This window comes from Phoenix dactylifera, chromosome 17 (assembly GCF_009389715.1).
Source record: "Phoenix dactylifera cultivar Barhee BC4 chromosome 17, palm_55x_up_171113_PBpolish2nd_filt_p, whole genome shotgun sequence".
Lineage (NCBI taxonomy): Eukaryota > Viridiplantae > Streptophyta > Magnoliopsida > Arecales > Arecaceae > Phoenix > Phoenix dactylifera.
In genome coordinates, this window is record NC_052408.1 from 14,479,173 (window position 1) to 14,505,845 (window position 26,673).

Below are 26,673 nucleotides of genomic sequence, written 5' to 3' on the forward strand. Positions count from 1 at the left end.
TTGTTCAAAAGGAATGCAAGTTGCGATGGTGAGGGTATAGGGGCAGCGGACTAACTATTAATTTCATGACTTTCTTGGTTATGGTGCTCGACGGCAACACTAGTTCAAGCAGCAACAACAACAATGGAGAGCGGAAGGGAACGGGTTTCCCAGTGGGGTTTGCCATGATGTAAGAAGTTGCGGTGGTGAGAGAAACTTTCCAATTGCATGCACGGGGAAACCATATATTAATTATAGTATATTGATACTAGCAACTAAATAATTCTATGTTATTATATAGGAAAAATTAATAGTTGATCCATCCTTGGACCAGACTATAATTTTTAGTCTCTGTCGGCCAGTTCTATAACAACCAGTCTAGCCGATATTTAACCAGCTTTACTTTTGAGACAAAAATACCCCTTTGTCTTCCACCCTCTCTCTTTTTTCCTGTTTCCAATCCTAAATCCGATTCTCTAACCCACCGGCAATCTGTTTTTTATTTTTTCCACTATTAATCCGTTTTTCTCGTCGGAAGAGAAAATCCTTCCGCTCTTCCCCTCTTCCTGTAATCTCTAGTTTTCTACTGTAATTTTGCAAGTTCGACTTTATTTTCCTCAGTTGTTCGAGTGAGAATTGAGACTCTAGGGCATTTTGCCGAAGTTATGGTTCTATATCTTTTTGGGACTATCATGTTCCATACTTTGTATTAGGGTAATTTATCATAAATAATTAGAATTTTTATCTTATTTCATATATTAGAATATGTATTCTCTTCATGTGAAAATTGTTATGGTTTATGTGCGATGGATTTATTTTTAAAAAGTTGGCATATATATATATATATATATATATATATATATATATATATATATACAAATATTGTTGGCCCATGATATGATATGCCAGCGACTAATTTCCTAAACTATATCATCAAACAATGGGCTCACTTTTCTCCACATTTAATGTGGACAAAACATGATACATGGGTAAGTAGTAACTAACTTCATGGAAAAAGGAAAACGCGAATGATACCAAGCTCTACTGCCAGTATGGATCTTTAGTTGAGACTGTTTAATGCTGCTCACGAAAAAAAGGCTTCTCCTTGAACAACCGTGTGTCTTTCTCTGATTACAAGACAAAGGATTCAGTTCAGATGAGTCACTACGTACATCACACGTGTCCGTGTAGAGCTTACGTCGGCAGTATTATGAGTATCGTCTCCTTGTATAAAGAAGGACAAATAGCGAGTCCATCCTGCCATCTTTCCCCTGCTCATCCTTGGAGGCATCGTCGTGGAAAGGAGGAAGGATGCTGGCGGTGTTCGAGAGATCAGTGGCGAAGCCGCCGGCGGAGCTCGACATGAGCCCTGTGTGGCCTGTCCCCTTCGACCGCTTCGAGGCAGAACAGCTCTTCAACGCCATCTTCCCCGATGCCGTCATCTATAATTTCTCCAATGGTAGCTTCATGGCCATCTCTCACTGCATGGATAACACCCAGCATCCCAGGTCTCTCTCTCTCTCTCTATATATTTCTTCTTCAATGGTTTTTTTGATTCTCTAGCTCTATCTTTTTATTCTCTTTTTCTCCCCTGAGTACCTTTGCGTCTGTCCCTTGCAAAGGCGGAGAGTGTCTTTAGTCCCGTATCGATTATTCGTCAATTTTTTTTGAATATTTATACACGACTAATAAATTTAAAAAATATCTTTCAGCTAACTATTTTAGATGAGATCTTGAGATATCACAAATGATATTAGAGCAAACTCAGCATAAAATATGCGAAAATTCGAGCGGATATGGAAGATATTAGGTACTTATACAGAACTAAGGAACGATAATTAATGAGTAGTTATATAAGATTAAAAAATCAAAAATACATTTTGACTGGCTATTTTGGATGAAGTTTTGAGTTAGGTTTTTACAAACATATATTGGAAAACATGCTTACAACACATGATAATCCAATGGAGTTTTTTTAACATTATAAGGTTTATGATTTTTTCCTTTTTTATCATGAAGCAATGCAGCCAAATGCCATCTTTAGGGCTGGAAATCAAAACCTCTTCCGAGCAAATGTCGCAAGAAGATGGGTGTAGCAGTAGACCAAAATTCTCTTGGCATAGTATGGTTGATTTTAACCCATCAAAAGTGATCTTGAAATATGTGGAACATATGGTTGATTAATTTTCTCAAATTTTAGAAAGAAATCATTTAATCCGTATCAAAACAAGAAATTAATGTTCAGAAAAGCTATTAGTTTTCAATAGTGCCTGAACGTTTTCCGCATCTTTTTTTTCATCATATGTATCCAATTTCTACATCCAAATCATAATCGTTACCCCTTTCACGCATAATTTCCCCCATAAATTTCTTAGCATGTTTCGTTCGGGTAATACTTCCAATCCCCATCTCGTCATCATATATGCCCAAAGTGGCACCTGCACCTGTGATGCAGGCGTTTTTTTTTAACTCGATTGGACGTGGCAATCGTGCAAACTGACAAAAATTATGGTCAAACACCGACGCAGCAATTATGCGGACTGACACGTTGAACAGTGTCCAAAAGACCAAAAATAAAAACATAAATTTCCATAATTTTGGATATGTACAGATGAAATTAGGAGAGACTCGAACAAGGCAAGATACTGCTAATAAATAATATATGAGCACATTGATTCTTACGTTTGAATTTCAATTTTGTTAAGCTACATATTGGTAATAGCATTTAGAGGAGAACAAAAGAGAGAGAAAATAGAGGCATTGCCAAAGCCAAGTTAAAAGAAATAGAATAAATAGATTGGTTATGACATTTTGGTTGACAGTTTTGTTGGTTTGGTATTTTTCACTTAATTCAATTAGTGTGGATATGTAGCTTAAATTTTTCGGACTAGTCCTCTTAAAAAATAAGAATAAATTTAAATTATAGTCCGATATCGTAACTATTATAGTGATAAAGAATCAAAGAGCTTAGTTGGTGCAGTTACTTGATATTGGATAGGACTTAGATTTAGAACTCAAAATTTGTATTTATTTATATATATTGGCCATAGTATCGTAAATTATACTAAAATTTTCTCAAAAAAGAATTATACTAGAATTTTGAAAATTTCTAGTATCATACCTCAGATAAGATAATTTGCTCCCTTGAACTATAATAGTTGGCCATTTAAATTAGTTTGGTTGGATATTGTTTGCTAACATATGAAAGCTAACCTGTTAACATCCTTTGCAAATTGCAAATGAAATCAAGAAGTAGATGATCATCATAAAAAGACAGTTTACTAAGATCAAAATTACATGATTTGGATCACAATTGATGGCAATTATATATATATGCTAGTACTAATATAAACAGGTAGACAGATACCAAATAACCTATCAACTTGATCCTTTTTTGGTGCGCGGTGGAAACATACATCAACGTACATATGAGGAAGAGGAAAAATAAAATCTAGAGGATACATCTTAGGTGTTTAAGGAATGGTTTCAAAAACTTAGAAAAAGAAAAAAAAAACCCTATTTTTTTTATTATTTAGGTTAGGTTAGAGAGATGGAGTTCTCTGAAGTCTAAACTTTTCTTGGTGGCTTTTTCTTACTTTGCTGTTTGTTCCTCTTTTCTCAATAATATTTTTAGAGATCTCCATTTCTTTAAGTACTGCAACCAGGTCAGCGGTTGTGGACGACATATATTGTCTCTTTGCCGGATCTTTCAACAACCTTGGTGAGCTCCGTCGACACTACGGCCTCGGCCGGAGCACAACGGAAGCTATGCTAGTTATTGAAGCATACAAAGTTCTACGAGACCGAGCACCTTACCCTCCTGATCAAGTCATCAAGGACTTCAGTGGAAAGTTTATGTTTGTGCTGTTTGATCTGAAAAATGGAACCATCTTTGCAGCAAGAGTAAGTTTGCCTGCAAAAGATATGTTACATGGTAACACTTTCTGATTAAATATGTCTAGCTCTTAAGAAAGTGAGGAAGGAAGATTGTGATATATATATTTATATATATCTTTGAGCAAATGAGAAATCTCTAAATTCATGGAATGACGATATTTTTATCATAGCTTAATATATAATTCATGATAACATCTAAAAGATAAACTAGGATATATATGATTTTCTATAGATAAAATATAGGATAATTAATTAGGTAAAATTCATTATTTCAGGGCTTAACAAAATTTTGCAAGAAGAATATTTTTACTTAGACAGTTACCTGGATGGAAAAATTATCAAAATATGGATTATATCGTATAAATTGAAGTTTTTATCGAGCATATAGAATATGCAATTCATATGATTTCATTTCTCTTACTCGTACTTTTTCTTGACTTTTCAACCAAATATATGTTAATGTTCTTCAAATTCTTTCGAAACTTTTGAAAAATTTATGTTTTTTTTTTCTTTCAAATTTGATATGTTTTTCCCTAAATGCATTAGAGGATGATGTCGGACTTGTAACTATGCTCACCATCAATTGCACTAACCTTTCTCCAAAATTTAGTACCAAATTTCTGAAGGAAAGGATGAAGCTTGGCACCGAAGATATTTCAATATCATGATTTATGATGCTTTGCCTAATATCCTCTTTTGCGCATGCTAAGGACCGTGATAGCGACTTGAACTTTGCATGGGGTAAGGTATTGGATGGGTCGCTTGCATTCTCGGATGACTATCAAGTTATACTGGATATGTGTGGGAGATCAAGCACTTTTTTCCCTGCAGGTAAATCCATTTGTCTAAACTTCAATCATCCGTCGAGTTAAAATTGGATTGGAGACAAATATCTCTAGCTAGTGTGCTCGAAAACATTGTGATATTTTCATAGATTCTACAAAAACCATGCGAACTTGAGATGTCTTATATATAATTTCTTTTTGTCATGTATATGATACAAGCATACATATATGCAACAATAGAATAGGCAACACCTTTCAACAATTTTATCATATGTCATAATTATATTCTTTTGTCAAAAAAAAGCTTTTCTGTTGATTTTCTTCACTTATTATGCATATTATAGCAATTATTCCATCTTTATTAAAGAATTTTCTCTAAAAAATCAAAAAAATCTTCGTTCTTAAAACATCCTGAGGTTTTGCTTTGCCAACAAAAGTACAAAACAAGATTTGCCGCTGTATTTTATTCAACTCACATACTTATTAGCAAATGAGTAACTGGAAGTTCTCATTCCATTATATGGGAATTTATGCAGGGTGCTTCTATATGAATACTACTGGGCTGGTTAGCTTCGAGCAACCCCTGCACAAGGTGAAGGCGATTAGGTGCACGATGGAGGAACTTTGTGCACCTGGTATCGTCTTCGTGGTGGATCGGTGGTATCGGCGACCTGGCAATATTCCTCGTGTTGGCAGTGAATCGAACTGGAGTGATGCATGCAATACCAGAGAAGATGACATTGAGGAGCCACTCGGATTTGGATGGGGTGAATGACATGGAGAGTGTGGGAGTAGAAGAGAATAACACTTGTGTGCCAGTGAGAACAAATATATTAAGTACTGAGAAGTGATAATAAAGCGCACAGTTTTATTTCATATATCATGGTTACTTTCATGCCTCAGCTAGTTCATCATGAGTAGAATATTTAGCTAATGATTTCATATCTGCTCTTGCATGCAAATTAATTTGATCGAACATCCCTTCGAGCATGCGAGAGAGAGAGAGAGAGAGAGAGAGAGAGAGAGAGGATGGGAAAATCGCAATAGAATAACTTGGGAGCACCATCATGCATTGGCTAACACTTTTACGTATCAAAGAGAAAAGTTTTAGAATTGGGCATGCGACGCCAGACTAGTAAGATGATGAAGCTACAGGGTTCATGCTTTCCAACCCTTCTTTTTTCTTAGAAGGCACGTACATCACATGATAAGTGGCTGATATCTAATGGCTGTCTTTAACTTTGAGATGGAATAGTTGCAACTACGGCAAATTTTGGTGCCGAAGCCAAAATTACCAATGCTTCTATCTAACGTCGTCAGTCAGCAAAGGTAATTTTTTCTGTAGTGTTGGGATCCTTTCTAATTCAAGATAGAACCAAGAAGGTCTAGATTATAAACGTCAGCTGGTTCATATATTGCAAAGAGATAGGTTATTAAACAGAGTAGAGACAACAGCGAGCATCTAACGACAATAAAGATCAACATTACCGATAACATCGAGATAGTTTCGATGCTCACAATTTGATGATCTCATGCAGCACTAGCCATCAACCACACGCTGAGGCCCACAAGATTACGTAGCCAAACGTTATAGAGTCGTAGTATCTTACGGAGATTCTCGGTGCATGATATGCGGCCTAACCAGCATTCCTGTGCGAAAGCTGTGGCTGCAACGGCTAATAGCTTTTTTAAGGTGGTGACTAAGCTGGTTAGATTGGTGGATTGGACCAAGTAGCTCTACTTACACCCTGTTCCAATTCAATTCAATCCAACTCCACCACTCGTTACGGTGTTCCAAAGACACCAAACAACCCCGTAGAGGATGGAAATCTAGAGGTGGTGGATCATCTATGGCCTCCTATATATAGAGTAATAAATATACGAGATCTCTCACGACGGGAAAGGCCACGGAGGAGGAGGACGAGAAGAAGAGGAAGGGAGAGGAGAGGGGAAGCAGAGCCCCTCACCCTGACCCTATCTTCTCCTGTTCTCCGTCTATTTTGTTGGTCGGCATGGGGGACTTGGAGAGGAAGGTGAAGGAGAAGGCGAGGGAGGTGAAGCTTTATCTCAAGTCCAAGGAGTTCAAGCGTTTCCTGAAGAAGGCAAAGAAGGTGGTGGGGAAGACATGCAAGATGGGCTGGAAAAAGGTCCAAAAGCACTCCAACTGATGGCCTTCTGCATTGTTCGCTAGAGCTCTCCCTTCCTGCATTTATTTTGAAGGTTCTGGTCATGTAAACATCCACCTATCTTGATTGATTCTATTAATATCAGCCTCCATTATTTCCTTTGATCTGTTTATTATCTTTTTTGGGGTGGATCCATTATCTCTCTTTCAGGGGGCTCTGCAGTGCTGCTAGTCTCTCTTTCTTTCATTGGTCAGATTAATCTCTGTCGATGCTTATTAAGAGCACCAACAATGTTAGAAATAACAGCAGCTATTATCTTCATTTTATCGAGGGCCTTGATTTTTCTTTCAATTATCTAGAAAGATTATGTTTGCTCTTTCCAGGGTCATGCAAAAAAATTTGTCTCATCAATGCAGGCAGAAATATATTATCTGCCCTAAGTGTCTTATGAACTGATGCGATGCAATAATTATATCATCAATGTTTCTAAATTCCTATGAAATATAAATACTGAACATCTGTAGCTTCAAATTCATGCAAGCTGGTGGGTCCCAGCTAGCCTGTCCAATAGTTTATTTTGAGGATGGCGTATGCACAATTCCATTCTAGCAATCCGGAACTTTATGCTGAGCCCAAAATAACCTTCATACACTGTAAAAAGAGTACCTAGGAGCGAAAGGCTGTTACCACAGCTAGAGGGAAACGAAGATGCAAAAGCTGAAAACTGAGCAAATTGTAGAAAGATCATCCTTACTTCTGGATCAATGGTTATAACTCATGAAATTAATTGACAAGGATGTAATTTAGTATAGGAAGGTGAACTTCCGCAACAAACAGCAAAAAAGAAAAATGAGCGGAAGACGCCGGGTAAAGGGATGAAGCTTTCCCTTTTGGATTGCTGATCTGAACAACATAACAAGAAAAACACACATGTGCTCAAGATCCTTGGGTTAGTCTCTGCGTTTCTCCTTCGCCATCGAGCGTCTCCATGAGAAGGGGAGGTGCGCATTGTGCAGTCCCTTGATGCTCTTCTGCATCTTGGCAGAAGGAGAGGATGATTGTGTCGATCGACATCTCCACAACTGCAAAGAAGAGGGCTGCGACTATATAACCAAGGGCCCAGCATACCTACAGCAGAATGCATGCACATTTAATTTAGGTCTTCCTGGATGGCAGAACATGTCAGAGAGAGCATGTTTATTGCAAATTCTAATAAATTCAGCACAATTCAGTCCATGTGATGTTTGGTTGCTGAAGTTATTGCAGAAAGTGCTGAAGCCATCTGAAAGTCAACCCATAGATAAACAACACAAATGATCATGAGATAAGTGTAGTTGATTTGCCTGTCTTTGCTGCTTAAGTTCAAGTCATCTATGACAGACTCCACTAGTGTCTTGTCCACTTTAATGCCTTCCTCCTTTTTACTTCACTATTAAACTTAAATGTTTTGAAGGACTAGGTCTTGAATCCACCATGACAAGAGGCGTCAGTTACAAGTTTCTCTAGTTCCCTTGATTTTCAATTTCTGAAAAATTCCCATCTACCTCATCCTTATTTTTGCTACAAAAGGAGTTTCATCCTTGCCAAACTGATTTTAAGCCTGCTACTTTTGTGTCATACGACCTGACAATTATCTTATAGATAATATATAGTTAAAATATCTGATTAGTTTCAGCATACAAGTTTGATGGGGATTTCTCCACTAAGTTGTGTATCATGCATATTTATTGAATAGCAAACTATGCTTGCAAAAACAGCTTTTTAGATTCACTAGTTTGCTCGAATGACTTCTCCCTCCATTTTTTTCTGACTCGCATATGAGGTACTGTTAATTAACGCATGCAGTTTCCAAGAGGACATCCAAGTTAATGATGAAGATCAATCTGTTACATATGTTAGTTCCCCATTCATCAAACTTGCTTCCAAAATTTTCACTCAATTTCATGTCCACCTATCTATTCCTTAAATAATGATCTTACCGTCACAGAGTCAAAGAAACCCTCAACGACCTCTACTAACTTTTCAAGTGAAATATTTTATTCTAGCCTAGTTTTAAGGCATTAACTTACTGAACTCACTGATCAGTGGACTACCATCCCATCTAAAACAGCACCCCTACTTGCTATCTTTTTTCCTTTGCTGCTTCATGATTCTCCAGAATTTGTAAGCTCACTCATGGCTCATCTTTCCCGGTCAAAGATCAAGATAAAAGTCTTAAGTCAATTTCTACTATAAAAAGGTAGCTTTAAAAGAAGCAGCAGTAATTTTTTTAAAGTTCAGACAAACGGATGAAGGAAAAGTTAATTGCTACAAACTGGATTCAGGAGCCTTACCAGAACAGGGAACAAAGGGGATGAAATCCTGTTGTGGGCAGATTTATATTTGTGAGTGTCCAACATGAGGAATGCAAACAGTGCACAGAAGAGACTGACACACAACTTCCCAAGAAAGAGAATAACATCTCCAATGACATTCACTTTTCCTATGCGCAATATATTATTCATAATTAGACCTGTAGCAATTGCAGATGCTTTGCAGAACCCTTTGCCAGTAATGGCAATCTGTTTGAAATAAGCAAAATTGTCAGTTGTAATGCATGCAATTCAAAGGAAAGTGAGAAAACACAAATTCTGGAACTCATTAAAAAAGAAATCTTGGTATCGATTGTCTTCATTATACTCAAAAGTTCCACATCGCAGGGGATTCACCAATATGGCATTGATATCAATAATAAGAATTAACTAAGAAGTTTCAAAGCCTCGAAAGATTTACTATTCAGGATTTTACAATTCTCCAGCTACTCTGTTATGAGGCACATTAAGACAACATAATAAACACTACCGAGTAATACTCAAACTCAGACTTTCTTCAATATTGTAAAATGCTGAAGAGTTTGTTGAGATTTTCAGACATGGAGACATCACTGCCTCCAAGTTTTCTTGTCTAAACTAAATTACCTGTTCTTTTTTTCATCAACATAGTATAACTAAAGCTTGCCATTTCTTCTAAACAAGAGGTTCAAATGCTAAAATGCAGTGTTAACCATGTGCCTGAAAAGCCCATTGATACTTAAAAATGCAAAGGAAAATCAAATATAATCCAAATCTATAAATGTATTGATGCTTACATTTAAAGTCTCACCAAGATAAACCGTAGTGTATCAAAGTTACATATAACTATAAAAGGAAACCATAAAAACAGGAAAAAAATTCAGACTTTATTTTGAAAAAGATGACAAAATTTTCCCGTGCGCCAGATGTAAATTACAGATTTAATCAGAACCTTACCATAATATATGCATTCCGATTCACAGAATTGATGGTCCAATCAATGCACCCTAGGCAGCACTGTGAAGAAGAGGACATCATTTTTCCCATACAGCTTACAGGAGCAGTATCTGCAAGTTTTAACCTGCGGCGGAGTGACTCAAGTATAAACCGAAACCATTCAACAATGGATACAACCAGTGAACCAAGAGCCACAGATCCGAGACTGTAACATAGAAGGCGCTTCATAGAAGAAAATACAGGGAGAAATGGAATCTCCTGCTTTAAGCAATGCAACATCAGCCACTAAGTCAAAAAGGAAAGGAAGAGAAGTTCCTCTTTAAAAGTCTAAAAGAAACATTTAAGATAGGTTTACACAATGCACAGCCCTACATTTCTTTTCCATGTTTTCACCTTTCTGCCTCATAGTATTGCCAATGTTAAGAAATAAAATAAATCATATTATTTCAACATATACTATACGCCCTGCACACACATAAAAGTGGAAGAAAGAATTTTGGCTACCCACATAGGCATTGACTTATACAACGTAAATTGTGTAGCTATCTTTATAAGTAGATAACGTAAAATGAAGAATAAGATTTCTTGCTATAACCCACCTGGAATTCAGTTACTTCAGTAAATAAAGTACATCTACAATTTCAAGAAAAACAAAGAAATCCTTGAATTCCGTGTCCATATAAACGAATCAAAAGGTTTACCAAGCATTAAAAAGCCCATATGTGAATTGACTTCATTCTCAGATATCAACGAAGTACTCTTATAAAAAAGTTCAAAAAAAAAAGAAGCTAAATTGACTAAATGATCAGATAATGATTGGAGCAATTAAGAAAGTCGCTCGATACTATGTAAGGCTTTCCCTCTGGAGAAACCTCCAAGAAACATTACCATATTTTTGGCAAAATATACCCAAAGTGAGTTTATTTTAGGCCTCCTAATTTTCTAACTTTACAAGCATGTACATGAGCCCCATACAGCTTTCAGGTACATAATTTTACTTACCGAAATTTCACCACGAGCCCAGTAATAAGAGGCAACTGATCCAGCAATAACAGTTGACGAGCATGCAATGATGAACTGAGTTGCCCAGTAACACCCAAATAGGTGAAAAAGGATGGAGATTCCAATATGGGGGGTGTAATGGATGCTGTAGCCACAACAACTATCACAATTCACCCTGTTGGACTTAAGGTCATATGAACAGCAATTGGCATTGCAATCATTTCTGATGATCTCACCAGAGCTGAAAAGATGGAGTGCAGCAGAAAACCAAAACATATAGAAGATTGCAAGGATAGAATATGGCAAAATTGGAAAAACAATAAGAGCCTGAACTTCGCCTATGACCTTTGCAGCAACCTGCATACAGATTACAGAGGTTAGACATTGATTTAAGTGATCCGACTAGACCTTTTCTACAGATGCATTAAGAAGATACTAACAATATCATTTTTTTCAATCCACTGTTTTTAAGAAATTATCAAGTCGACTTGGTATTGCCAGCTCGAAAGAGCAAGCAAAAGTCTTAATTTATAAATTTAGAACAATATTCCATTTCCAAAGTGCACGCATGTTTTCAGCTCGATGCATCTGTGTTAAATAAAGGAAGCGTAGAAAGGCCCTACGTATATGGGCACCTGTGTTAAGTGATATTACAGTTGACAGGTAGTTTATACACTATGCTTACCTTCAGAACAGATGTTGCTATAAGAATACGGCGGACAATGGCTATTGAAGAAAGAAATGTGATGATCATTACAACCGTCATAAGAACAGCTACAGCACGAATGTGATTTATTTCCTGGAATAAAATCAGGTGGTAAGCCAGAGGAGAGCAAGTTTTCCTTAACAATTATGCTTACTGGTACAAACTTACCCTCCCACTTATGTTGACATATGGATCACTTTCATCAATGACAACTGAGATGGCATCATGTCCAATCCATCCAGCTAAAAACATGAAGTGGTTGATAAGAAGCAGTGATAAGTCATACAACATGCATCTCTTAAAATAAATACACAAACAAGAAACTCTCATTCAAAATGAAATTTTCATAGTTGAGGCCAAAAGACCTAATCACCTAAGGGTAATAAATAAAAACAACTAAGTTTTCACTAAGACCTGGGATGTATCTTCTTCATCGATCATTTGTTCTCAGGTATCTTAGCATGCTAATATTTACTAGTCTTGGAAACAGAAAATGCATGTTAAAAAGCATGCTGGTCAAGACTAACCTGAACGATCAATGGGTTAACCAAAAAGAATAGTTCAACTAACTAAAAAATCAATTGTTAAACTATGCCAAACATGATCTAGGTTCCAACTTTAGATGGTGTTAAACTCGAATCATGTTCCAAACACCGAAAAGGACACTATAAGATTTTTCAGCTCAATCCAGTAGGAAAATCTAAACAAGCCCTTAGTGTGATGGACGCTTCTATTTTGCACCACAACAGAGATGAAGGTAAAATTGAGTGTATAAGATGAATTTGCAGCAATCAGTGATCATGGGAAAGACATTCTTTAATTTGGTGTTTCTTTACAAAATAAGTCCAACAAAAGGATAGGATAACATAGGATGATTGAATGGCATTTTCTTGGCTCTTCCCTGCCAATGATTTCCTCAGCTTATAAGAAACCTAGGCAAAGTCAAGCCCCCAGCCTACATGTTTGGGGCCCAAGGAAACTTTATAGAACAGCCCTATTAAATGTCGAGTTTTCAAACAGCTTTAATTTTATTCTCCAAGTTACTCTTCTGACAAGGTATTCTATATTGATAATTGTTAGATTATTATGAGAGCGCTGTGTACTTGAATTATACAAAGAATGTTCTGTGACTTTTCACAGAATGCAAAAACTGTGTACCAATACTGAATAGATGAATAGATGTATTTCTGATTTTTCAAGATAAATTATGGGACCCAACTATTATTTATTAGAGTATTAAAGACATTCACATCAAAAGATATATACCAGATGGAAAAAGCCAATTTGTCTGTAAAGAAAAAAATAAAAGGAAAAAAACATATAAGGCACAGCATATCAGACCTTTTGTGTAGTAAAACATTGTAACAGATATTATAAGGGCATTGAAGAGAATCACTGTTATCCATGTCATTCCAGCAACAAAGTGGCGAATCATTAATAGCCAAATCACAGATAAAAATAGTGGCAGGATTCCCCCACAAACGATCAACACAGGCCATGCCTTTCCAATATCCGCCACATATCTCTGCAGATCACGCAATAGAGCATGAGTGAAGTTTTTCAATCAAATATTGAGGTTCAAAGTGAATGCAAATAAATGCAACTTATATGTCCAGAAATGTCATTTGAGTTTCACCTTGAAAAGGCATGGAGAGGCACCATAAAATGTCTAATAGGCACTTTGCAAAAATCAGTTTGGAGATTTGAGATAGAACTTTTGACAATAGTCCATAAGCATTTTTCTTTAAATAAGAAAAAAAAAAAAAGGCTGTAAAGCTATTTATGTTTATCTCAAATAATTTCAATTAAAACTGAGCTAGCAAAGGGCACTAAATCAAATTATTTATTTATACTGATAGATAAAGAGCAAAACCAAAAGCAAAAAAATGTAGTCATCAACAATATATGTTTTGGTTATGACTTTCTAAAAGAGTAACCGACCTTTAAGACAGCAGATGGAGAATTGATGGCCCTGTGAATAGTTTTATCTATTAATATGTTCTCCTCAATGGTAACTCCACCCATCTGCTGCCAATGCCTCAAAGAAATGTTGGATGGACGTGCTATGAACTGGCAGCTCCAATAAACTAAAAATATAAAAAGAACAAAAAAATAATTAAATATTCCACAGAAAACTGAGATGAAAATCAAAATTTGAAATGGATGTGTTGAAGGTGGGACTTCATGCATGTTCAGTTGGCACATATAAGTGGAAAGAAAAATAAATGATCCTTCATTTCACTCATGTTGCATTACTTAAGAACATAAGGCAACCAATACTTCCTTTTCACAAAAAAAAAGGGGATATCTGATGTTGGATGCAGAAATGGAAGAAAACCATGCAGATAATTTAAAATCATTATTTCTAGAAAGCATAAGTTCAGACACAGTCTTGAATTATCCCTTCACTTGCGATAAACGACTGCAAAATTGTCTATCTGTTTTCTTGGATTCTTTACCAAGAAACATGTCCTTGCATTAAAAACTCATGAAACCAAAAGAACTGGCCAGTTTAGCTGACAGCAATAAGCCAGTTTAGTTGACAGCAGTAATTTTTTTTACTGAGAAGAATTAACAGCAAGTAACTCTGACCAATGCATTTCTATATTTTGATCCGTTCCAAGTCTTACCTTTTCAGAATAGAGAATCATTACAATTCACAAAGCAAGTTATAACTGCTATAGGTTACAGATCTACCATACTTACCATTTACACTTGGAAATATTATAGGGTAACATGGACCTTGGAGTTGAAGGGAGCTATTCCTCATCTCTGGTGTAAGAAACTCAAAATAATCATAGTCCCTGTCAATCCAATCATCCACTGAGAGGCGAATGTCACCCTCTGGATAATCACAGATGAAGTTGAGGCCATCTTCCGAAGGAATGGGACATTCCATCAAGCAGATACTCTTAGCATCAGCCAGACTGAAATGGCTACTCTTCAAACCACTTTGATAGACCTGGTTAGGATTCAACCAGTACCTAACCTCCAGTTCACGTAAATCCGGGTTAGCATGTTTGTTGCCACAAACATTTCCTTTGTAGTCCAGTCCATAGGTGAGCCTGCACGAGATGTTTTCCTTTGATTAATCAGTCAATCATCAACAAAAAGCAACTCCCAGAAAGACATACTGACTAAAACAAACAACAAGATTTAAAAAAAAAAAAATCATGTACACAAATTAAACCAGAAATTTATTTTGTTTGTACATTTCTCGATTAGTGATAAAGATGTAGACTCAAAAATGAGGAGGAAAAGAAAATTATCTTCTATCTGCAAATGGGTGTATCTGACCTATTAGTTGATCATTTGAAAGGTGCAAAGGGAAATAAAAAGGAATAACTCTAGGGCATAAACCGTAAAAAATAAATCTTGCAGATTAATCCTGAATTTTCTCGAGTGCTGCAGAAATTTTTTTAAATAGTCGAAATAAACCCTAAATTTGAGAAGAGGAAACGAAACTACTTCTTATCAACACTAATAGAATGCATCAGCACAATGACCCAAGCCTTTACCCTTGAAAATGGGGTCAAATATCAAGAACAAGTCTCAACCAAGAAGGCTACGGCAGCCATCAAACATAGTCTCCATAAAAAAATGGTGAGATTGATCAACGTGATGCAGCTTGTGCCATATTTGGATCTCCGAACGGATTAGATAAATTCCAAAAGTTCGCATTTTCTAGCACTCAGGTTTACTCGTTACCTAACGAAACAATTGGCGTTACTCCAAGACCTCCCAGATAAATCCGGCAATGCCGCTGCAAAATACTCACAAGTTTCAGTCTTTCTAACATAATCTTGAAGACAAGTCATCTAACACGACAACCAAAGTAAGAAGACACTCAATCAGAGATACAAACCCTTTTCCTCCCATCTTAGGCCATCTTCACCTCAACTTAGAAAATTCTTTCAAAGAATGCAGGACCGAGTTCGTACACAAGTCTCCATTCCCAGAAAGGAAACATCCGAGCTTCCGAAATCAGCAATTCCACCATATAATGAAACCGAAAAACACTCATCAAAGCAAATTAAGGAAGGCCCATCGGAGGAACCAAAATGGACGTTCAAAAAAGTCGCCTTTTTTTATTAAAAAAACATTCCTTTTTGGTGGGTTTGGGTCTTAAAAAGGGAAAGGGGGGAGGGGAAGGCAAAGAGATTACTACCGAACTGGGTTTCCTTGGTTGAATCCGAAGCTGGAGTTGACGATCATGGCCACCCAGAAGGCGATGAAGATGACGAGGAACACCAAATCCCTGCACTTCCGGTTGTGCCTTATGATCCCATCTCCCATCTCGCCCTCGCTTCCTCCGCCGCCGACGCCGCCCCCCTCCGTCGGTTACCTCCCTATGATCGCCCCAAGCGGCCCCCTCCTCGCCAATCTTTCTTCCTCCAGAGCACGAGAGAGAGAGAGAGAGCAGTCGGGAGCGGGGAGCGGCGGGCTGAAGGGAAAGCGACTTCGGTCCGGTGTTCCTGAAGAACATTTTTATTTTGGAAAAGACGGTGGAATTTGTTTCTAGGTGTACTTCTTGACGTTTGTCTTGTTCTGGGGAAGTTCTTAGTGATGTTGTGCGGAGAGTATAGGGTCATAAAAAGGCATGGCTTCTTGGGACGCCATAAAGACCCGGGTTTTGGTATGACCAAATAAATCTTTTTTTCAAAAAAGTTATCGTATCTTTTGCCAGATGGCTTTCAAGAATCCGTTATCTTGTCTTGTTTCACTTTCTCTAGGGACAGAAATCGGTGGAGTTGCTCAATCCTAGCCTGGCCAGCTCCTTGAGGAAGTTGGACCTGTCAAAGCGGGTCCAGCTCCTTCAATTTTGATTAGAAAAGAGTCGATTCAAATGTTTGTTGGCCCCTGAGCTGAGCTTTTGCCTTTGCCTTGGTAAGTTGCCTCCAAGGAATTGTCATTAGCTATCATATATATCGGTGGTTAGTGTTTGTTATTGTTTTATTATTGATCAAATTAGTTTCAAAGCACAGGGCTATAGAAAAAGGCAGATTTCCAAAAAGCGGTGATTCTCGCGTCCCTTCGCCCAAAGCGGGGCTTTGGCCCCTCTTCATTCTCTACAGAAGGGATGGCAGAGGGTCCGTAGTACTCGAAGCACTAGAGTGATCCAGTAGCCGGGAAGGGGCCTAGAAGTGCCTACTACTACACCACATTTGCTAAGTATTCACCCTTAATCAAAGAATGTGGTACAAAAAAAAGCAAATGATGATGATTTTCTGTTTATATTTTTATTAGGAGGTCCCATGCGAGTGGATAAGGTCTTACCTTGAAAGTAATAGCCATGCAATGACATGATGAACCAACATGGCCTATGTGAATCTAACGTGGAATCAACTCACCAAACTTGGATTTAAGGCCAACGACGATTGTTAATTGCGGGCAATGGTTGTGATTGATATATTATAAGGATTCATACGGACATGTGTTTAGTCCCACAATGGTTATTCGCTGGAAAGATCTTGACTACTTGTATGGAACTAAAGAATTCAAAAATTTCTTTTGCCTAGCCATTTTGAATGAGGTTTCGTATTATAACACATGATATCAGAGCGGACTCGGCCCATAACTTATGTGGATTAGAGGACAATGTAGCACAGACTCTGAGGCTAATTAGAATGCTTATGATTAAAAATTTTGAATAGATTTGAACTCTTAACCTGACAGACGAGTGTGTTGCCTCGATTGTTAGCGTGTGACTGTCAAAAATTTACGCATGTTACTGATCGAAATCATCTCAATTCAAAATGAAACATAAAAATTAGGGGCTTGCATGTAGCAGGCATGTAATATTCATATACAACAGCTCTCTTCTTAGGCACATGCTGACCAACTTAATTACCCAACCAACACAGGGAGCAATTCAAAAGGTTGTGGTGTGCTTGCATACGAATCATCCAGTGTCATGTATGAATCAAGATTTGCCACAAATTGCATCTTGCTTCATTGGAAATTAAGTGTACCATCGACATAAATCATTCCTTGATCAAAATAACATGCTTGAATTGTGAAACATTAGCTAAAGGCTATGATGATCATTTGAATGCACTCAGGGATCCACCAACAGTTTTTTTCCTCTTTTTTTTCACTTGTAGCTTAAGAACATTTAAATAATGAGTAAAAAGACTTAGTAGAAATTTCCCCTAATATTTAAGGTGTGCAGTCCTCTTCCTTTGGACCTGTAGAATATTAATAGTTTATTCAAATACTTTTTAATAATTATTTTGGTAAAATTATACGTAATTTTTCACTCATGAAACCCATAAATAATAATGGTTTATCTAAGAATCTTTATATAATTTTTTTAGTACAGTCAGCCTAGTTTTGCAACTTGAGTTGCGGACTGGGCATGCTTATATTCTTTTGCCATAGTTTAGTTTCTAGTGATTCAACTGGTTATACTCATGTAAAATTGGTATAAGCAGCTGATGACTGATCTACCAAAAAAAAAATTCTGTAAAATAAATTTTCTGATAAAGCTGGCTAGATGCTGACTAGGCGTGAGACCTGCAACCATTTTTGTTTTATTTTGAGAAATGTATCATTTATGGGTACTTGTTACCTGCAAGAGTACCACAAATGAAAACAAAACTTTGCTTATTAATTCAACTAAGATATGTGACAATTTGATCTCTAGTCACAAACATATCCTTGATATATAAACTACGGATTACTGCTATCCATTAAATATCAGCAACCTACATAACTTACAATCATTAGACATGCTGAAAACAAGTTTGTTTTGATGGAATTAGCTAAAACCACATATCATCTATGTGTGACTTCCCACACTGGATTGAGTGTCGTGGTGATCTAAATTTCTCTCGCTTACAAATAACTAGCTGAACAGGAGGCTGGGATTAGCTCAAACTTCATGCTTAAGACTTCCCGTAAATATTGTACAAAATAATGGCTGTAGTTTAAAAAGTCTTCATGTTCAGTTTTAACTGCTCCCGGCATGCGGCCTGCCGGATTCGATAGTTTTAGACTATTGAAATCGGGCCGCGATTTGAAATCCCGTAACCAGTTCGAACTACGCAATGGACACTTACTTGTAAATTTTGCATTAGATAGGGGGTTACATGAGAAAAGCTTGACGTGATGTTTTAACTGGTCCCCATCATGAGGCCTGCCGGGTGCCGAGCCCTGGTTAAAGTTTGAATCAGGGCGTTTTGCCTGATATACTTTTATAAATATTGAAATAGTTCCGTCACTCCGATTGCCGATACTAGTTAAGGGGTCTCATATTAAGTTTCAACTATTGCCGGCATTTGGCGTGCCGAGACTGGTTCAAGCTTCTGTCACTGTAATGTTGCCGAAAACCCCCTTTTGAGAGTAATACGATATTTGAGTTTCTTAGCTTTTAAGTTTTTTTTTTTTCCGCTAAATGTATGATTTATAGAGTTTTCCTATGGATATATCCAAAAAAGTCAAAGAACAGCAGGTCACAAAGCTTTTAAGCCATTTTAGTGCCATCTTTTTGTGGCCTAGACGAGGCCACGCGTCCATATGGATTCCGGTCCCATCAAACTTTATATTAGGCCTTCTCGTGGATGATTTATCATCGTGAAAGCTAGTGTCATCCTTGTCTTAAAAAACATTGGATGATGGTTGGCAGCAATACTGGCATCCACAATTTTATCAAACATATTCTTAGACTTAGGGACATAAGAAATGCAATAAGACTGTCCAATGACTATGAGAAATGGATAATTTTAATCATGTACTGACCTATCTTATAATTCTATATGAATAATCTTAATATTGTACGAAGCAACTAGTAATGCCCGAGCACGATGGTGTACTCACTCCTAGCTGCTCATTATAATCCTTACAACAAACTCTTTTTTTTTCTTTTTTTTTTGCGCTAAATGGATGATTCATACAGTTTTAGTATGGATACATCCAAAAAATCAAAGAACAGCAGAACATAAAGCTTTTAAGCCATTTTAGTGCCATCTTTTTGCGGCCTAGACGAGGCCACGAGTCCATATGAATTCCGATCCCATCAAACTTTGTATAAGGCCTTCTCATGGATGATTTATTGTCGTGAAAGCATTTCTTATTAGCGTCATCCTTGTCCTAAAAAACATTGGATGATGGTTGGCAACAATATTGCCATCCACAATTTTATCAAACATATTCTTGGACTTAGGGACATAAGAAATGCAATAAAACTGTCCAATGACTATGAGAAATGGATAATCTTAATCATGTACTGATCTATCTTATAATTCTATATGAAGAATCTTAATATTGTATGGAGCAACTAGTAATGCCCTAGCACGATGGTGTACTCACTCCTAGCTGCTCATTATAATCCCTACAACAAACTCTCTTCTCTTTTTTTTTTGTAAATAGGATATATTACATTATCCTTGAGTAAAATGATATTGTACCCTTTAATGTTCGGCAAAGTGTTCTAATATGGTATGCAATACTTGTACACTAACCACGTGGAGAATAAGTATGGATTTTCTTCAAAGTGGGGGAATATCCTACTAAATGCCCCAATGAAAGGGAGAATAGTCTTATGCTATGTGGGAGTATAGGTGAGCCAGTAAGTTATTACTAGAGGTACAAATGGGTCGGGTCGGATCACGAGTGACCCGATCCGATTCCTTGTTTGGATTCTAATTTTAGACCCAGACTCGACCCAATAGAAAATCGGATCGGGTTGAGTCCATTGCTACAATCTTTGACCCAACGGGTCATTCGGGTCAAGTCGGGTCCATGTATAATTCAGACCCAATCCGCAAAATTCGGATCTGATTTGGATTCGGGTCGGGTCAACCCATCTATGGCTTCAGAACTTGTTTGCACCCCCGTGGGCCCAAATAATTTTACAAATTCGGATCGAATTGGGTCGTAGGATTAAAATCCCAAAATTATCCAATTTTCAAAAGGTCGGGTCGGGTCGGGTTGGGTCTAAATTCGGTAAACCTAGACTGACCTGTATAATGGAACATGTCCAATTTTAGAACCTGACCCGGCTCCACAGATCCTTCAAAACGGATCGGGTCAGGTTGGGGCACGAGTCAACCCGACCCATTTGCAGCCTTAGTTATAACTCTATTCTATCATTTTAGTGGAACTTTATCGTGGAAGAGAGGAAGCTTATCCTCTTCTAATTACTATTTTCTCCCTATTCAATATCTCAGCACTGGAAAAAAAAAAAAGAGAGAGCAATTTGATAAAATCCAAACTATCATGAAATCCAATACACATTAAATGCTCCTATCTCCTATATTTATTTTTGCTCTTATCATGAATAGATATATCCTTCTAATGGCAAAAGAAATATCCCTTTCAAGATCTATTTTGCAACCAAACGCCATTTAAAACTTTGAGGAGCAAGCATGGACCGGATTGAAGTGAGTGCAACAACTCAGTAGGGCACCTAATCAAACTAAATGGGAGATTAATATGAATAATTGGTGTTGTACCAGGTGGAGAAAGTATAGAGTCCCTGCCTGGGTTCTATATCACATAGCCAGTCCGATCTCGCATACCATTTAACTTGTACAGACTGGATCTGCTGTTAAATTTTTTTTCATGGTGATATATTTTCTCAAACATGATTCTGAGGCCTTCAGAATTCCATCCGGTAAGCCTGCCCCTGTAATCTACCAAAGACCTAAGAATTAGAAGCAGAAAACCCACAAAATGGTTTCATAGGAGACTGCAAAATGCTATCACAAGATCTTGTACTGAATGTTATTCTAAAAGGATCAAAGAAGTGCAATGACATGACATAGAAGTTCCTCTTTGCTCACCCATGATTTTCCCTGGATCCTACCCTGTCAACTCCACACTTCCAATGGTCTCTCCAAGAAATCCTTGCCTATGGCTGGTAGAACCAAATAAACTAACATGTCCACACTTGTAGGAAGACCAAAAAAAGTTTAGATTTTTCTCCAACAACAACAACAACAACAACACACAAAGAAAGAAAAAAAAACTTCAGATCAGTTTAACTTACTTTTCTACGGTCCTTTCAATACGTTGACATTCGAATTAAGGAGTCTTATCATCAGGTCAGTACCAACAGGCATGTCCGCATCTGACGGAGACTTTGTTGCCACATGCAGCGAACAGTCAAAAAAGTTTTTTTTTTAGGTACATAGCAGTCAAAGTTTCAAGGTGAAACACTAGAGCAAATGAGGCTAGTATATTCCCCATCAAATCCTAAACCAATTTCCAATAGTAAATCCAACGTTGACAACAAAAATCCCCACACATAAAGAAAAAGGCAATGGCAGACTGGAAGTGAGCGAAACCCTTTGCATCAATATTTCGTATATTTACATATTCTGGCTTAGGATACAACTTGTCTTTTGAACAGGCCATGAAGTCACTCTGGAAATTCTGGCTAATTTATAATCTTCTCCAGAAATTCTCTCCCTCTGTTTACAAATGCCTGTACTTATCTAAATAGAGCTAAGAACAAGTGGCGATAGAAGGTAATTGCATTTGATTCCTATGGCAGTTATGTACGTGTCTATGGCAAAGGTGTTATATAAGAAAGTATGGAACTTGTAGTCCTTCAGAACAATAACAGGCATAGAACTGCACAGCAGAAGAGGAAGAGCCATAGCTGGTGCAGCGAGCTCTCCACCTGCATCTGCTGCCTCCTCCACCTTGGGCTGTTCATACTTGCTGTTAAATCATACTGGCGGCTCCTATAATACAATCCGGCCTCCTGATTCCGGAACACTGAGGGAAAGACTGCAACAGCTAACTCCCCAAGCACACCACCTGCAGTAGAATGGAACACGGGCGCTGCCAGCAGCGACGAAGGTGCTGACATGAAACCAAAACTGTAAGGATAGTATTGTCGGTCGTGATGGTGATGGGGAAGTTGTGGCTGCGGCATCGGTGGATGGATATCAAAGTGTTCCTCCTCATGAGCACGAGAGGAGGACTGGTGTTCGATAACCGAAGAAATCAGAGCATGGTCTCGGTAAATGGAAGGTCGGTGGGGGATCTCGAGGCTCCGATCAGATTCCTTCTTGTTACCGAGACCACGGCCATAGAGCGGGACAAGAGTGTCCTCCGAGAGAGGGGCCTTGCAGACGGGACACTGCTGAGGGGAAGTAGTCTGGACATGCAACCACTTGTAGATGCAGGGCCAGCAGAAGAGGTGGCCGCAGAGGGTGACAACGGGTTCCGACACAAAATCCAGGCAGATGTTGCAGTCGAAGCAGCTATTCGCAGAAGGCAAAGGAGCATCCACCCTGCACTTCTTCGATGGTTCTTTCTCAACCTGAGATTCCTTAATATACCCTTGCATAGTCCCTTCTGCCTCCATGAGCTCTCGAGCACTCTCCAGTATCTGGCAATTGGGAGCAGTCTGTCAAACAAAATGTAGCAGGGAAACTTTAGTCTTCGAAATGCTGGAAGAGTTCTACTAGTAGAGTGGGTTAACAGAGTTCTATTCTTCAAAGAGGGCGATATAAATAGTGCCAAAGATCGGCACGCCTATAAGATGCCCATGACACTAAGCTAACCTTCAAACGGGGACCGCAAAGGCTGGCAGAATTTCTAAGGCATAAGTTCAGGAGATGAGGCTGTCTAGCTGATGGACTGTTTGAGGTAAAAGAGTTGCCACGAATGGAGCTAGACTTTGCCGAACTAAGGGTTTAGCATAAAGAAGAAAGTCTTGTTTCTTGCCTGACGGGGACACCATAAAAGCTGATGTAATATAGATAAGATCTCACTTGTCCTGTTCTCCCAAATTGCGTATAAATCTGAATGGAATATAGATATTTCAGGCATGAACGTTGGATGATCAGTTTGCCCTCCAACAAACCATCAAAGACACAGCCATGAAAATGAAAGATTTGGAAGCTCATGCAGAGTTTATCCAAAGGTGGAGTGAGCAAATTTATCTGTTTTGTATGAGATAATGGAAAGGTGAGGATAAAGTGGCTCCTATTATCACTCTGATGTGCTCTCTGTATGGTTCCTTTGTTTACAACAGAAGACAATACCATAGGGAACTTACCTCACTTCTTTAATGCTTCAAAAAACAACATGTTTGTTTCTTTGAGATAGAGATATGGGCATCTTTCTGCCGAGAAAAAAAATTTCTGCTACAGACTTTATTCTTATACTTATATTTTTGTTTTGATGTAGTGCTGTTGGAGATTTTAGAGTTTTTGTCAGGCAGACAACTAATCCTAGAGCTTAACAATTCAAAATATTGACTACAATCAGATATGCTTTTTCAGTAAAAAAAAAGAGTGCACATAAAAGGTTTCAAATACAGCTGCTAGTTTAACTCTAATTGGAAGGATGGTATTACTTTCATCAAACAAGAAGCAGAGATTAGCATTAGCATAAGTGATATAGACTCCATATATGAGAGGAAAAAAAAAATAGAATCAGACAATTGTAGAAAGATGAAACACCACGATTTCGGGGATGTTGCGAGTAGTAGTAGTTGCTAAGTTCTTGACCGACTATCCGGAGAAATAAACTCTACCAGGGGATGGAAAAAGAAAAGGGAAAACAGATAAAGAACAGTCCTTTTTTTTCCATCAAAAAGAAAAAGTCCCCCCCCCCCCCCCAAAAAAAAAGACATGGCGGCAAAAGTTTAGGTGAAAAGAGAAAGAAGACATTAGTGACCCACGGTTTCTAGAGATCAAGTGACCGAGAAAAGAGCAAGAAAATAATCAAAACCTTTTTTTTTTTGTTTGGGGCGGGGAGGATTAACACTTTAATAGAAATTTCTATCTTTTATGTTCTCTTCCGCCCCTCGCCGGCTAATCTCGATTGCTGTTATCAAAACCCCTAGATCCAACGAAATTTGGAATTTCTTGGACGAGAAATGGAAAAGGGAACGAATCCCATCAAACCGAACGCGAAGATGAGCAACGTGTTTCTTAGGAATTAATTAAAGCTCAAACCGCTTCACCACCGGAAAAATTAAAAAAAAAAAAAAAAACTCAAGTTCCATCATTTCCTTCTCCTTGTGCTCCTTCATCTAAATCAAAACTCTTCTTTTTTCTGGCGATCGACCCAACGGACCATTCAACACTAACAAAAGTAATCAAAATCTAAACTTTCCCCTCAATCGCAAGGAGTTTGCTCACAAAGATCAATCATCAAAGCTGAAAGAAACCAAAAACAACAGCGAAACCCCCCCAACAAGAAAAGGAAACGGAAGCTTCAGAAGAACATACCGATTTAGAAGAAACCAGCGGCTAATCCCCTCTCTCTTTATCTCTCTCCCTATCTATTCCTCAATGCAGAGCTCTTGTGGACGTCAGCAAGGAGGGGCGGCGGATAGTTCCGGCGACGGTGGCGGCAGCGGATAGAGGGCGATTCAGGCGAGCAATGGGCAGCCCCCCTCTTAATTTATCGGCCGTGGACGAGACGTACCGTATCGTAACCATCGCTGGCGTCCGGTTCCCATTCAACGTGCCGACAACTCGTGCGCGCATCCGGTTTACTTTGACCGCGGGAAACTGAGTATTATTTATGACTTCTATCTTTTTTTACAGAAGTCCACGCGGATCCGGGTGGCATTAAAAAGTAAAAACCAAAAATCCCAAGCAGATGAAACTACTTATATATATATATATATATATATATATATATATATATATATATATATATATATATATATATAAACAAATGACATACGCCTGTAGCAAATCGGACGCCTAAAAATAAAAAATAAAAAATTTTAGAATATTTTAGATAATAAAGCTACTGTGATCGGTTGGATTCAGGAAGATCTGAGAAATATGAGCACGGATCACTTTTTGCTTCAGAACATACAGATGATGATGAAGGATGGAATGATTTTTCAGACCAAGCATGTATTTAGAGAGACCAACGAGGCATTGAACTAGATGGCTGCCTACACGGTATATATCTTGTAGTTAGAAGAAGGAGAGTTGCCTCGGATATCCTGTGAATTTGTATTTTCTGATTTTATTGGATATATTCATACACGTATTATATGATGAACTTGCCAAAAAAAAATTCTTCTAATCTATAGCTCTATTAGCCTTCTTATGCTTGATTTGAAAAATAACATAGCCACTTGCCGTGGCCCGCAGGGATAAGCTTGAGTATGGTGTGGTGTTACCTACCTTATTGACAAAAAAAAAAAAAAAAAAAAAACTGCATGCTTGCCCGGAGAAATAAGTTATTATTATATCGTGGAAACGCCTCGGACTGCGGGGTTCGAGAATTTGGAAAACAGTATAACGGAAAAGCCGTGGGTTAGGTCCAGTTTTCTTTTCCAGGAACAGCTCTTCTAGAAACAGCTCTTCTAGATATTTTCCACCAAAGAAGGAAACTAATCGCAGAACGTTTCATTTAAGATATTTGCTCTTCTAGAAACAGCTCTTCTAGATATTTGCCCTTGGTTCCCGGATGAGGATTCCGTAGAACGTTTGAGTTGGCAACAATCGCAGAACGTTGCATTTAAGATGTGAGGACCATCATTAAATGCTGAACTTTTTAGATCTTGCCCTTAACCTATGTGGGAAAAAATTTATAATTACCTTGCTGCTAGACTTGTACCAAAATTTAGCAATGAGCGTCCACAGAATGTGTGGTGATGAAGATACCTACTATGTAGTTATATAAAAATATAATTTGAAAAATCCAGGATTCCATATTTTGTCCCATGACCATCTTCAACTAGGGAATGTAAAAACTCCATGAATGATTCTTATATGCTTGATTATTATCCGGAGACCTAACATATCACCCTTGGCCATCACCTACATTAGGTACTGTGTATATGTGCACACAAATCTTGTTCAATTTAGTGTTGACATGATATTGGCCACTATTTTTGAGCTTTAAACTCTAATATATTATTTGTACAAAAGTACGTCATACTATGCTAAATTGAATGG

At 37.9% G+C, this 26,673-nt stretch overlaps 3 protein-coding genes and 1 long non-coding RNA gene across 8 annotated transcripts; 2 read left to right on the forward strand and 2 right to left on the reverse strand.

Annotated features, from left to right (window-relative positions):
- Positions 1 to 1,257: 1,257 nt before the first annotated feature.
- Positions 1,258 to 5,539, forward strand: LOC103721872 (stem-specific protein TSJT1-like). The gene is made up of 4 exons (XM_039115170.1): positions 1,258 to 1,487; positions 3,645 to 3,882; positions 4,587 to 4,707; positions 5,198 to 5,539. The coding sequence occupies exons 1-4, from the start codon at positions 1,291 to 1,293 to the stop codon at positions 5,434 to 5,436; spliced, it is 795 nt and encodes a 264-aa protein (XP_038971098.1). The 5' UTR covers positions 1,258 to 1,290; the 3' UTR covers positions 5,437 to 5,539.
- Positions 5,540 to 6,543: 1,004 nt separating this feature from the next.
- On the forward strand, positions 6,544 to 7,295 carry LOC113463721. Its single transcript, XR_003388475.2, has 2 exons — positions 6,544 to 6,892; positions 6,998 to 7,295. It is a non-coding gene; the product is annotated as an uncharacterized LOC113463721 (long non-coding RNA).
- A 225-nt stretch (positions 7,296 to 7,520) lies between these two features.
- On the reverse strand, positions 7,521 to 16,211 carry LOC103721863 (choline transporter protein 1-like). 3 transcript variants are annotated; one of them, XM_039115171.1, is made up of 12 exons: positions 15,951 to 16,051; positions 15,648 to 15,757; positions 15,491 to 15,545; positions 14,489 to 14,847; positions 13,724 to 13,869; positions 13,124 to 13,307; positions 11,951 to 12,024; positions 11,762 to 11,875; positions 11,077 to 11,433; positions 10,075 to 10,332; positions 9,121 to 9,348; positions 7,521 to 7,915 (listed from the first exon to the last, which is right to left on the reverse strand). In XM_039115171.1, exons 4-12 carry the CDS (start codon positions 14,679 to 14,681, stop codon positions 7,724 to 7,726), a joined length of 1,746 nt encoding a protein of 581 aa, XP_038971099.1. In that variant the 5' UTR covers positions 14,682 to 14,847; positions 15,491 to 15,545; positions 15,648 to 15,757; positions 15,951 to 16,051; the 3' UTR covers positions 7,521 to 7,723. The 3 variants fall into 3 exon arrangements, with proteins under 3 accessions (XP_038971099.1, XP_008810450.2, XP_008810449.2); XM_008812228.4 differs by having other exon boundaries at positions 15,301 to 15,545; XM_008812227.4 differs by lacking the exons at positions 15,491 to 15,545; positions 15,648 to 15,757 and having other exon boundaries at positions 15,951 to 16,211.
- A 5,836-nt stretch (positions 16,212 to 22,047) lies between these two features.
- Positions 22,048 to 25,149, reverse strand: LOC103721864 (E3 ubiquitin-protein ligase RMA3-like). Of its 3 annotated transcripts, none has more exons than XM_039115172.1 (2): positions 24,979 to 25,149; positions 22,048 to 23,126 (listed from the first exon to the last, which is right to left on the reverse strand). In XM_039115172.1, the coding sequence occupies exon 2, from the start codon at positions 23,100 to 23,102 to the stop codon at positions 22,338 to 22,340; it is 765 nt and encodes a 254-aa protein (XP_038971100.1). In that variant the 5' UTR covers positions 23,103 to 23,126; positions 24,979 to 25,149; the 3' UTR covers positions 22,048 to 22,337. The 3 variants fall into 3 exon arrangements, with proteins under 3 accessions (XP_038971100.1, XP_008810454.1, XP_026666126.1); XM_008812232.4 differs by having other exon boundaries at positions 22,048 to 23,144; positions 24,979 to 25,144; XM_026810325.2 differs by lacking the exon at positions 24,979 to 25,149 and adding an exon at positions 23,302 to 23,429 and having other exon boundaries at positions 22,048 to 23,144.
- Between the last annotated feature and the right edge of the window lie 1,524 nt (positions 25,150 to 26,673).

Excerpts from the sequence above, each read along its gene's own strand:
- LOC103721872 (XM_039115170.1), top strand. The coding sequence starts at position 1,291 with ATGCTGGCGGTGTTCGAGAGATCAGTGGCGAAGCCGCCGGCGGAGCTC. Across the intron at positions 1,488-3,644 it reads GATAACACCCAGCATCCCAG|GTCAGCGGTTGTGGACGACA; the intron begins GTCTCTCTCTCT and ends TACTGCAACCAG. Across the intron at positions 3,883-4,586 it reads GAACCATCTTTGCAGCAAGA|GACCGTGATAGCGACTTGAA; the intron begins GTAAGTTTGCCT and ends GCGCATGCTAAG.
- LOC103721863 (XM_008812227.4), bottom strand. The coding sequence starts at position 16,078 with ATGGGAGATGGGATCATAAGGCACAACCGGAAGTGCAGGGATTTGGTG. Across the intron at positions 13,870-14,488 it reads AATATTTCCAAGTGTAAATG|TTTATTGGAGCTGCCAGTTC; the intron begins GTAAGTATGGTA and ends TTATATTTTTAG. Across the intron at positions 11,876-11,950 it reads ATGTCAACATAAGTGGGAGG|GAAATAAATCACATTCGTGC; the intron begins GTAAGTTTGTAC and ends ATTTTATTCCAG.
- LOC103721864 (XM_039115172.1), bottom strand. The coding sequence starts at position 23,102 with ATGGAGGCAGAAGGGACTATGCAAGGGTATATTAAGGAATCTCAGGTT.